This window comes from Haemorhous mexicanus, chromosome 36, assembly GCF_027477595.1.
Source record: "Haemorhous mexicanus isolate bHaeMex1 chromosome 36, bHaeMex1.pri, whole genome shotgun sequence".
NCBI classification, from domain to species: domain Eukaryota; kingdom Metazoa; phylum Chordata; class Aves; order Passeriformes; family Fringillidae; genus Haemorhous; species Haemorhous mexicanus.
This window is the reverse complement of record NC_082376.1, coordinates 271,315-283,524: the sequence shown is the minus strand read 5'-3', so window position 1 is coordinate 283,524 and position 12,210 is coordinate 271,315. Positions and strand designations below refer to the sequence as shown.

General features: G+C 53.9%; 1 protein-coding gene across 1 annotated transcript in view; it reads right to left on the bottom strand.

Moving 5' to 3' along the window:
* Positions 1–12,210, bottom strand: part of PPP1R37 (protein phosphatase 1 regulatory subunit 37) — a 37,125-nt gene that overhangs the window by 8,308 nt on the left and 16,607 nt on the right. Inside the window, 3 exon segments of the mRNA XM_059872479.1 lie at positions 3,123–3,264; positions 6,709–6,821; positions 11,987–12,142. Coding sequence (XP_059728462.1) covers positions 3,123–3,264; positions 6,709–6,821; positions 11,987–12,142 — 411 coding nt within the window.

Here is a 12,210-nt window from a genome sequence, read left to right as displayed (position 1 = left end):
CAACTTTCCCAACCCCAACACAACTTTCCCAACCCCATCCCAATTTCCCAAGCCCATCCCAACCTTCCCAAATCCATCCCAACTTTCCCAAGCCCATCCCAAATCTCCCAAGCCCATCCCAAATTTCCCAAGCCCATCCCAACTTCCCCAACCCCATCCCAACTTTATCAACCCCAACCCAACTTTCCCAAGCCCATCCCAACTTTCCCAACCCCACCCCGACTTTCCCAATCCCAATTTTCCCAATCCCGATGCCCCAACCCCATCCCTATTTCCCAACCCCATCCCAATTTCCCAACCCCATCCCAACTTTCCCAATCCCATCCCAATTTCTAACCCCATCCCAGCCTTCCCAAATCCATCCCAACCTTCCAAACCCCATCCCAATTTCCCAAGCCCATCCCAATTTCCCAACCCCATCCCAATTTCCCAACCCCATCCCAATTTCCCAACCCCATCCCAATTTCTAACCCCATCCCAGCCTTCCCAACCCCACCCCAACTTTATCAACCCCAACCCAACTTTCCCAACCCCAACCCAACTTTCCCAATCCCATTCCAATTTCCCAATCCCGATCCTCCAACCCCATCCCTATTTCCCAAGCCCATCCCAATTTCCCAACCCATCCCAACTTTCCCAACCCCATCCCAATTTCTAACCCCATCCCAGCCTTCCCAAATCCATCCCAACCTTCCCAACCCCATCCCAATTTCCCAACCCCATCCCAACTTCGCAAGCCCTTCCCAACTTCCCCAACCCCATCCCAACTTTATCAACCCTTCCCAACTTTCCCAAATCCATCTCAACTTTCCCAACCCCATCCCAACTTTCCCAACCCCATCCCAACTGTCCCAAATCCATCTCAACTTTCCCAACCCCATCCCAATTTCCCAACCCCATCCCAACTTTCCCAACCCCATTCCAATTTCTAACCCCATCCCAGCCTTCCCAAATCCATCCCAACCTTCCCAACCCCATCCCAATTTCCCAACCCCAACCCAACTTTCCCAAGCCCATCCCAACTTTCCCAAATCCATCTCAACTTTCCCAACCCCATCCCAAATTTCCCAAGCCCATCCCAACTTCTCCAACCCCATCCCAACTTTCCCAACCCCACCCCAATTTCCCAACCCCACCCCAACTTTCCCAATCCCAATTTTCCCGATCCCAACCCCAATTTCCCAACCCCAAGTTCCCGATCCCACTCCAACTTTCCCAATCCCAATTTCCCAACCCCAATTTCCCGATCCCACCCCAACTTTCCCAATCCCAACTTTCCCAATCCCAATCCCCATTTCCCGATCCCAATTTCCCGATCCCACCCCAACTTTCCCAATCCCAACTTTCCCGATCCCAATCCCAATTTCCCAACCCCAATTTCCCGATCCACCCCAACTTTCCTGGCCCCACCCCAACTTTCCCAACCCCAATTTCCCAACCCCAATTTCCCAACCCCAATCCCAATTTTCCCATCCCACCCCAACTTTCCCAACCCCAATTTCCCAACCCCAATTTCCCAACCCCAATCCCAATTTTCCCATCCCACCCCAACTTTCCCAACCCCAATTTCCCGATCCCAACCCCAATTTCCCAACCCCAAGTTCCCGATCCCAACCCCAATTTCCCAATCCCACCCCAACTTTCCCAATCCCAACTTTCCCGATTCCAATCCCAATTTCCCAACCCCAATCTCCCAATCCCAATCCCAATTTCCCAACCCCAATTTCCCGATCCACCCCAACTTTCCTGGCCCCACCCCAACTTTCCCAACCCCAATTTCCCAACCCCAAATTCCCAATCCCAATCCCAATTTCCCAATCCCACCCCAACTTTCCCAATCCCAATTTTCCCGATCCCAACCCCAATTTCCCAATCCCAATTTCCCGATCCCACCCCAACTTTCCCAATCCCAACTTTCCCAATCCCAATCCCCATTTCCCGATCCCAATTTCCCGATCCCACCCCAACTTTCCTGGCCCCACCCCAACTTTCCCAACCCCAATTTCCTGATCTCAATCCCAATTTCCTGATCCCACCCCAACTTTCCCAATCCCAATTTTCCCGATCCCAACCCCAATTTCCCGATCCCAATCCCAATTTCCCCACGCCAATTTCCCGATCCCAATCCCAATTTCCCAATCCCAACTTTCCTGGCCCCACCCCAACTTTCCCAACCCCAATTTCCCGATCCCAATTTCCCGATCCCAATCCCAATTTCCCGATCCCACCCCAACTTTCCCAACCCCAATTTCCCAACCCCAATTTCCCAATCCCAATCCCAATTTCCCAACCCCAATTTCCCGATCCCAATCCCAATTTTCCCAACCCCAATTTCCCGATCCCAATCCCAACTTTCCCAATCCCAATTTCCCAACCCCCATTTCCCAACCCCAATTTCCCGATCCCAACTTTCCCAACCCCAATTTCCCGACCCCAACCTTCCCAATTTCCCAATCCCAATTTCCCAATCCCAATTTCCCAATCCCAATCCCAATTTCCCAATCCCAATTTCCAGGCCCCAATTTCCCGATCCCACCTTTCCCAATTTTCCCGACCCCAATTTCCCGATCCCACCTCAGTTTCCCGGCCCCACCCCAACTTTCCCAACCGCAATTTCCCAACCCCAATTTCCCGATCCCAATCCCAATTTCCCCATCCCACCCCAACTTTCCCAACCCCAATTTCCCGATCCCAACCCCAATTTCCCAATCCCAATTTCCCAATCCCAATCCCGATTTCCCAACCCCAATTTCCCGATCCCAACTTTCCCAATTTCCCCGACCCCAATTTCCCGATCCCAATCCCAATTTCCCCATCCCACCCCAACTTTCCCAACCCCAATTTCCCAATCCCAATCCCAATTTCCCAACCCCAATTTCCCGATCCCAATCCCAATTTTCCCAACCCCAATTTCCCGATCCAAATTTCCCGATCCCACCTTTCCCAATTTCCCGATCCCACCTTTCCCAATTTCCCGATCCCACCTTTCCCAATTTCCCGACCCCACCTTTCCCAATTTCCCGATCCCAATTTCCCGATCCCACCTTTCCCAATTTTCCCGACCCCACCTTTCCCCGTTTCCCCGCCCTGTTTTCCCGGCCCCAGCCGGGTTTCCGGGGCACCTTCGCAGGTGAGCTTGGTGCAGGCCAGGCCCAGGCGCAGCACGGAGCGGTTCCCGATCAGGCCGCTCTTCAGGTTCCGCACGCCCTCGTTCCCCACCGCGTTGTGGCCCAGGTTCAGCGTCTCCAGGCTCTGCGTGTGCGGCTGCACAACGGGAAAAACAGGGAAAATCCGTGGGGAAACCCAGGGGAAAAATCCAGGGGGAACCCAGGGGAAAGCCAGGGGAAATCCGTGGGAAAGCCAGGGGAAATCCAGGGGAAACCCAGGGGAAAAATCCGTGGGGGAAACCCAGGGGAAAAATCCGTGGGGAAACCCAGGGGAAACCCAGGGAAAATCCGTGGGGAAACCCAGGAGAAAGACATGGGAAATCCAGGGGAAAGCCAGGGGAAATCCAGGGGAAATCCGTGGGGAAATCCAGGGAAAGCCATGGGGAAATCCAGGGGAAATCCGTGGGGAAATCCAGGGAAAGCCATGGGGAAACCATGGGGAAATCCAGGGAAAATCCAGGGGAAACCCAGGGGAAACCCAGGGGAAATCCATGGGAAATCCGTGGGGAAATCCAGGGGAAAGACATGGGAAATCCAGGGGAAAGCCAGGGGAAATCCATAGGGAAAGACATGGGGAAAATCCAGGGGAAATCCATGGGAACATCCAGGAAAAACCCATGGGAATATCCATGGGAAAATCCAGGGGAAAAGCCAGGGGAAATCCAGGGGAAAGCCAGGGGAAAAGCCGTGGGGAAACCCAGGGGAAAAATCCGTGGGGAAAGCCATGGGGAAATCCAGGGGAAATCCATAGGGAAAGACACGGGGAAAGCCATGGGGAAATCCAGGGGAAATCCATGGGGAATCCCAGGGGAAATCCAGGGGAAATCCAGGGAAAGCCATGGGGAAAGACATGGGAAATCCAGGGAAAGACATGGGAAATCCAGGGGAAATCCGTGGGGAAACCCAGGGGAAATTAATGGGGAAACCCAGGGGAAAGCCGTGGGGAAACCATGGGGAAATCCAGGGAAAATCCATGGGGAAACCCAGGGGAAACCCGTGGGGAAACCCAGGGGAAATCCAGGGAAAGACATGGGGAAATCCAGGGGAATCCAGGAAAGACATGGGGAAATCCAGGGGAATCCAGGAAAGACATGGGGAAATCCAGGGAAAACCTGTGAGGAAACCCAGGGGAAAGCCATGGGGAAAGCCATGGGGAAATCCAGGGAAAGACATGGGAAAACCTGTGGGGAAAGTCATGGGAAAGCCATGGGGAAACCCAGGGGAAATCCAGGGGAAATCCAGGGAAAACCCAGGGGAAATCCAGGGAAAGACATGGGGAAAGACATGGGGAAATCCAGGGAAAGACATGGGAAATCCAGGGGAAAATCCGTGGGGAAACCCAGGGGAAACCCGTGGGGAAACCCAGGGGAAATCCAGGGAAAGACATGGGGAAATCCAGGGAAAGACATGGGAAAACCTGTGGGGAAAGCCATGGGAAAGCCATGGGGAAATCCAGGGGAAATCCATGGGGAAATCCAGGGGAAATCCAGGGAAAGCCATGGGGAAATCCAGGGAAAATCCATGGGGAAACCCAGGGGAAACCCAGGGGAAATCCATGGGAAATCCATAGGGAAAGACACGGGGAAAGCCATGGAGAAATCCAGGGAAAGACATGGGAAAACCTGTGGGGAAAGCCATGGGAAAGCCATGGGGAAATCCAGGGGAAATCCGTGGGGAAATCCAGGGGAAATCCATGGGGAAATCCAGGGGAAAATCCAGGGGAAAATCCAGGGAAAACCCAGGGGAAATCCAGGGGAAAATCCAGGGAAAATCCATGGGAAAATCCAGGAAAAATACATGGCAAAGCCATGGGAAAATCCAGAGAAAAACCAAGGGGATCCAGGGGAAAATCCACAGAAAAGCCATGGGAAAATCCATGGGAAAATCCATGGAAAATCCATGGGAAAATACAGAGAAAATTCATGGGAATATCCATGGGAAAATCCATGGGAAAATCCATGGTGACCAATGGGAAAATCCACGGAAAATCCATGGGAAAATCCATGGGAAAATCCATGGAAAATCCATGGGGAAAATACAGAGAAAATTCATGGGAATATCCATGGGAAAATCCATGGGAAAATCCAGAGAAAATCCATGGGGACCAATGGGAAAATCCATGGAAAATCTATGGGGACCAATGGGAAAATCCATGGGAAAGTCCAGAGAAAATCCATGGGGACCAATGGGAAAATCCATGGAAAATCCATGGGAAAATCCATGGGAAAATCCATGGGGACCAATGGGAAAATCCATGGGAAAATCCATGGGAAAATCCATGGGAAAATCCATGGAAAATCCATGGGGAAAATACAGAGAAAATTCATGGGAATATCCATGGGAAAATCCATGGGAAAATCCAGAGAAAATCCATGGGGACCAATGGGAAAATCCATGGAAAATCCATGGGAAAATCCATGGGAAAATCCAGAGAAAATCCATGGGGACCAATGGGAAAATCCATGGAAAATCCATGGGAAAATCCATGGGAAAATCCGGCAAAAAATCCATGGGAAAATCCAGAGAAAATTCATGGGAATATCCATGGGAAAATCCACAGAAAATCCCTGGGAAAATCCATGGGGACCACTGGGAAAATCCATGGAAAATCCATGGGAAAATCCAGAGAAAATTCATGGGAATATCCATGGGAAAATCCATGGGGAAATCCATGGGAAAAATCCAGAGAAAATCCATGGGGACCAATGGGAAAATCCACGGAAAATCCATGGGAAAATCCATGGGAAAATCCGGCAAAAAATCCATGGGAAAATCCAGAGAAAATTCATGGGAATATCCATGGGAAAATCCACAGAAAATCCATGGGAAAATCCATGGGGACCACTGGGAAAATCCATGGAAAATCCATGGGAAAATCCAGAGAAAATTCATGGGAATATCCATGGGAAAATCCATGGGGAAATCCATGGGAAAAATCCAGAGAAAATCCATGGGGACCAATGGGAAAATCCACGGAAAATCCATGGGAAAATCCATGGGAAAATCCAGGGAAAATCCATGGGAAAAATACAGAGAAGATTCATGGGAATATCCATGGGAAAATCCAGGGAAAATCCATGGGGAAAATCCAGAGAAAATCCATGGGGACCAATGGGAAAATCCACGGATAATCCATGGGAAAATCCATGGGAATATCCAGGGAAAATCCATGGGAAAAATCCAGAGAAAATCCATGGGGACCAATGGGAAAATCCATGGAAAATCCATGGGAAAATCCAGAGAAAATCCATGGGAATATCCATGGGAAAATCCATGGAAAATCCATTGGAAAATCCAGAGAAAATCCATGGGGATACATGGAAAATCCATGGAAAAGCCATGGAAAACCAACGGAAAACCCATGGAAACAAATGAAAATCCCCGGAAAATGACGGAAAACCCATGGAAAACCCACTGGAAACCAACAGAAAACTGAGGAAAACCCATGGAAAACCCACTGGAAACCAACAGAAACTGCCAGAAATCCCGGGATTCGGGCCAAGGGAATGGGGGATTTTCCGGGAAGGCCGGGAATTCTCACCAGGGTCATTCCCAGGTAGGCCATGCCGGCGTGGCTCAGCTGGTTGTTCCAGAGCACCAAGGTCACCAGCCCCCGGCGCTGCTCCCGCAGCCCCTCGCAGATGTAGGCCAGGCCTGGAAAAGTGGGAATGCCCCGGGAATTCCCGGGAAATGGGGGTTTAGGTCAGGCCTGGAAAAGTGGGAATGCCCAGGAATCCCGGGAAATCGGGGTTTGGGTCAGGCCTGGAAAAGTGGGAATGCCCCGGGAATCCCGGGAAATGGGGGTTTAGGCCAGGCCTGGAAAAGTGGGAATGCCCCGGAAATCCCGGGAAATGGGGGTTTAGGTCAGGCTCGAAAAGTGGGAATGCCCCGGGAATCCCGGGAAATGGGGGTTTAGGTCAGGCTGGAAAAGTGGGAATGCCCCGGGAATCCCAGGAAATGGGGGTTTAGGTCAGGCCTGGAAAAGTGGGAATGCACAAAAATCCTGGGAAATGGGGGTTTAGGTCAGGCCTGGAAAAGTGGGAATGCCCCGGGAATCCCGGGAAATGGGGGTTTAGGTCAGGCCTGGAAAAGTGGGAATGCCCCGGGAATCCCGGGAAATGGGGGTTTAGGCCAGGCCTGGAAAAGTGGGAATGCCCCGGAATCCCGGAAAATGGGGGTTTAGGTCAGGCTGGAAAAGTGGGAATGCCCCGGAATCCCGGGAAATGGGGGTTTAGGTCAGGCCTGGAAAAGTGGGAATAGCTGGGAAATTCTGGGAAATGGGGGTTTGGGTCAGGCCTGGAAAAGTGGGAATGCCCCAGGAATTCCTGGGAAATGGGGGTTTAGGTCAGGCCTGGAAAAGTGGGAATGCCCGGAATTCCCGGAAAATGGGGGTTTAGGTCAGGCTGGAAAAGTGGGAATGCCCCGGGAATCCCGGGAAATGGGGGTTTGGGTCAGGCCTGGAAAAGTGGGAATGTCCAGGAAATCCTGGGAAATGGGGGTTTAGGTCAGGCTGGAAAAGTGGGAATGCTCAGGAATTCCCGGGAAATGGGGGTTTGGGTCAGGCCTGGAAAAGTGGGAATGCCCCGGGAATCCCGGGAAATGGGGGTTTGGGTCAGGCCTGGAAAAGTGGGAATGCCCCGGGAATCCCGGGAAATGGGGGTTTAGGTGAGGCTGGAAAAGTGGGAATGCACAAAAAATCCCGGGAAATGGGGGTTTAGGTCAGGCCTGGAAAAGTGGGAATGTCCCGGGAATCCCGGGAAATGGGGGTTTAGGTCAGGCTGGAAAAGTGGGAATGCCCCGGAATTCCCAGGAAATGGGGGTTTAGGTCAGGCCTGGAAAAGTGGGAATGTCCAGGAAATCCCGGGAAATGGGGGTTTAGGTCAGGCTGGAAAAGTGGGAATGCACAAAAAATCCCGGGAAATGGGGGTTTGGGTCAGGCCTGGAAAAGTGGGAATGCCCCGGGAATCCCGGGAAATGGGGGTTTAGGTCAGGCTGGAAAAGTGGGAATGTTCGGGATTCCCGGGAAATGGGGGTTTGGGTCAGGCCTGGAAAAGTGGGAATGCACAAAAAATCCCGGGAAATGGGGGTTTAGGCCAGGCCTGGAAAAGTGGGAATGCACAAAAATCCCGGGAAATCGGGGTTTAGGCCAGGCCTGGAAAAGTGGGAATGCCCCGGGATTCCTGGGAAATGGGGGTTTAGGTCAGGCTGGAAAAGTGGGAATGCCCAGGAAGTCCCGGGAAATGGGGGTTTAGGTCAGGCCTGGAAAAGTGGGAATGCACAAAAATCCCGGGAAATGGGGGTTTACGCCAGGCCTGGAAAAGTGGGAATGCCCCGGGAATCCCGGGAAATGGGGGTTTAGGCCAGGCCTGGAAAAGTGGGAATGCCCCGGGAATCCCGGGAAATGGGGGTTTAGGCCAGGCCTGGAAAAGTGGGAATGCCCCGGGAATTCCCGGGAAATGGGGGTTTAGGTCAGGCCTGGAAAAGTGGGAATGCCCCGGGAATCCTGGGAAATGGGGGTTTAGGTCAGGCCTGGAAAAGTGGGAATGCCCCAGGATTCCTGGGAAATGGGGGTTTAGGTCAGGCCTGGAAAAGTGGGAATGCCCCGGGAATCCCGGGAAATGGGGGTTTGGGTCAGGTCTGGAAAAGTGGGAATGCCCCGGGAATCCCGGGAAATGGGGGTTTAGGTCAGGCCTTGAAAAGTGGGAATGCCCCGGGAATCCCAGGAAATGGGGGTTTAGGCCAGGCCTGGAAAAATGGGAATGCCCAGGAATTCCCGGGAAATGGGGGTTTAGGCCAGGCCTGGAAAAGTGGGAATGCACAAAAATCCTGGGAAATGGGGGTTTGGGTCAGGCCTGGAAAAGTGGGAATAGCTGGGAAATCCCAGGAAATGGGGGTTTAGGTCAGGCCCGGAAAAGTGGGAATGCCCCGGGATTCCCGGGAAATGGGGGTTTGGGTCAGGTCTGGAAAAGTGGGAATGCACAAAAAATCCCGGGAAATGGGGGTTTAGGTCAGGCCTGGAAAATGGGAATGCTCAGGATTCCTGGGAAATGGGGGATTAGGTCAGGCCTGGAAAAGTGGGAATGCCCCGGGAATCCCGGGAAATGGGGGTTTAGATCAGGCCTGGAAAAGTGGGAATGCCCCGGGAATCCCGGGAAATGGGGGTTTAGGTCAGGCCTGGAAAAGTGGGAATGCCCAGGAATTCCCGGGAAATGGGGGTTTAGGCCAGGCCTGGAAAATCGGGAATTATGGATTCCCAAACCCACTGCCACAATTTCAAACCCCATTCCCAGATCCCGTTCCCACACTCCCAGAATTCCCAGAATTCCCGGAATTCCCGTTGCCATTCCCACCCGAGTCCATGAGGTGGTTGTTGCCCAGCTCCAGCCCCACTCCCACACCCCCAGAATTCCCGGAATTCCCGGAATTCCCGCTGTCATTCCCACCCGAGTCCATGAGGTGGTTGTTGCCCAGCTCCAGCCCCACTCCCACACTCCCAGAATTCCCGGAATTCCCGGAATTCCTGACGTTATTCCCAGAATTCCCGTTGTTATTTCCACCCGAGTCCATGAGGTGGTGGTTGCGCAGCTCCAGCCCCACTCCCACACCCCCACAATTCCCGGAATTCCCGGAATTCCCGGCGTTATTCCCACCCGAGTCCATGAGGTGGTTGTTGCCCAGCTCCTGCCCCACTCCCACACCCCCAGAATTCCCAGAATTCCCGGAATTCCCGGCGTTATTCCCACCCGAGTCCATGAGGTGGTTGTTGCCCAGCTCCAGCCCCACTCCCACACTCCCACAATTCCCGGAATTCCCGGAATTCCCGGCGTTATTCCCACCCGAGTCCATGAGGTGGTTGTTGCCCAGCTCCTACCCCACTCCCACACTCCCCGAATTCCCGGAATTCCCGGAATTCCCGTTGTCATTCCCACCCGAGTCCATGAGGTGGTTGTTGCGCAGGTCCTGCCCCACGCCCACACTCCCAGAATTCCCGGAATTCCCGGAATTCCCGGCGTTATTCCCACCCGAGTCCATGAGGTGGTTGTTGCCCAGCTCCTACCCCACTCCCACACTCCCCGAATTCCCGGAATTCCCGGAATTCCCGTTGTCATTCCCACCCGAGTCCATGAGGTGGTTGTTGCGCAGGTCCTGCCCCACGCCCACACTCCCAGAATTCCCGGAATTCCCGGAATTCCCGGCGTTATTCCCACCCGAGTCCATGAGGTGGTTGTTGCCCAGCTCCAGCCCCACTCCCACACCCCCAGAATTCCCAGAATTCCCAGAATTCCCGGCGTTATTCCCAGAATTCCCGTTGGCATTCCCACCCGAGTCCATGAGGTGGTTGTTGCGCAGCTCCAGTCCCACTCCCACACCCCAGAATTCCCGGAATTCCCGGAATTCCCGTTGCCATTCCCACCCGAGTCCATGAGGTGGTTGTTGCCCAGCTCCAGCCCCACTCCCACACTCCCAGAATTCCCGGAATTCCCAGAATTCCCGTTGTCATTCCCACCCGAGTCCATGAGGTGCTTGTTGCCCAGCTCCAGCCCCACTCCCACACTCCCAGAATTCCCAGAATTCCCGGAATTCCCGGCGTTATTCCCACCCGAGTCCATGAGGTGGTTGTTGCGCAGCTCCAGCCCCACTCCCACACTCCCAGAATTCCCGGAATTCCCAGAATTCCCGCTGTCATTCCCACCCGAGTCCATGAGGTGGTTGTTGCGCAGCTCCAGCCCCACTCCCACACCCCCAGAATTCCCGGAATTCCCAGAATTCCCGGCGTTATTCCCACCCGAGTCCATGAGGTGGTTGTTGCCCAGCTCCAGCCCCACTCCCACACCCCGGAATTCCCGGAATTCCCGGAATTCCCGTTTTTATTCCCACCCGAGTCCATGAGGTGGTTGTTGCCCAGCTCCAGCCCCACTCCCACACTCCCGGAATTCCCGGAATTCCCGGAATTCCCGGAATTCCCACCCGAGTCCATGAGGTGGTTGTTGCGCAGGTCCTGCCCCACTCCCACACTCCCAGAATTCCCGGATCTCCCGGAATTCCCGGCGTTATTCCCACCCGATACCATGAGGTGGTTGTTGCCCAGCTCCAGCCCCACTCCCACACCCCAGAATTCCCGGAATTCCCAGATCTCCCATTGTTATTCCCAGAATTCCCGTTGTTATTCCCACCCAAGTCCATGAGGTGGTTGTTGCCCAGCTCCAGCCCCACTCCCACACCCCAGAATTCCCGGAATTCCCGTTTTTCCCACCCAAGTCCATGAGGTGGTTGTTGCCCAGCTCCAGCCCCACTCCCACACTCCCAGAATTCCCAGAATTCCCGGAATTCCCGGAATTCCCTTTGTCATTCCCACCCGAGTCCATGAGGTGGTTGTTGCCCAGCTCCAGCCCCACTCCCACACCCCCAGAATTCCCGGAATTCCCGGAATTCCCGTTGCCATTCCCACCCGAGTCCATGAGGTGGTTGTTGCCCAGCTCCTGCCCCACTCCCACAGCCCAGAATTCCCGGAATTCCCAGAATTCCCGTCGTTATTCCCACCCGAGTCCATGAGGTGGTTGTTGCCCAGCTCCTGCCCCACTCCCACACTCCCGGAATTCCCAGAATTCCTGGAATTCCCGGCGTTATTCCCACCCGAGTCCATGAGGTGGTTGTTGCCCAGCTCCTGCCCCACTCCCACACTCCCAGAATTCCCGGAATTCCCGGAATTCCCGTTGCCATTCCCACCCGAGTCCATGAGGTGGTTGTTGCCCAGCTCCAGCCCCACTCCCACACCCTGGAATTCCCGGAATTCCCGGAATTCCCGGCGTTATTCCCACCCGAGTCCATGAGGTGGTTGTTGCGCAGGTCCAGGATCTGGATGCAGCCGTTGAACTTGAGCAGGTTGCCGAGCTGCGCCGAGTCCTGCAGCCCGTTCAGCTTGTTGTCCGCCAGGTACAGCTCCCGCAGCGTCACGTTCATCTTCAGCGCCGTGGCTGGAGACCGGGAAAAAAACCGGGAATGAACCGGGAATGAACCGGGAATGCACCGGGAATGAACTGGG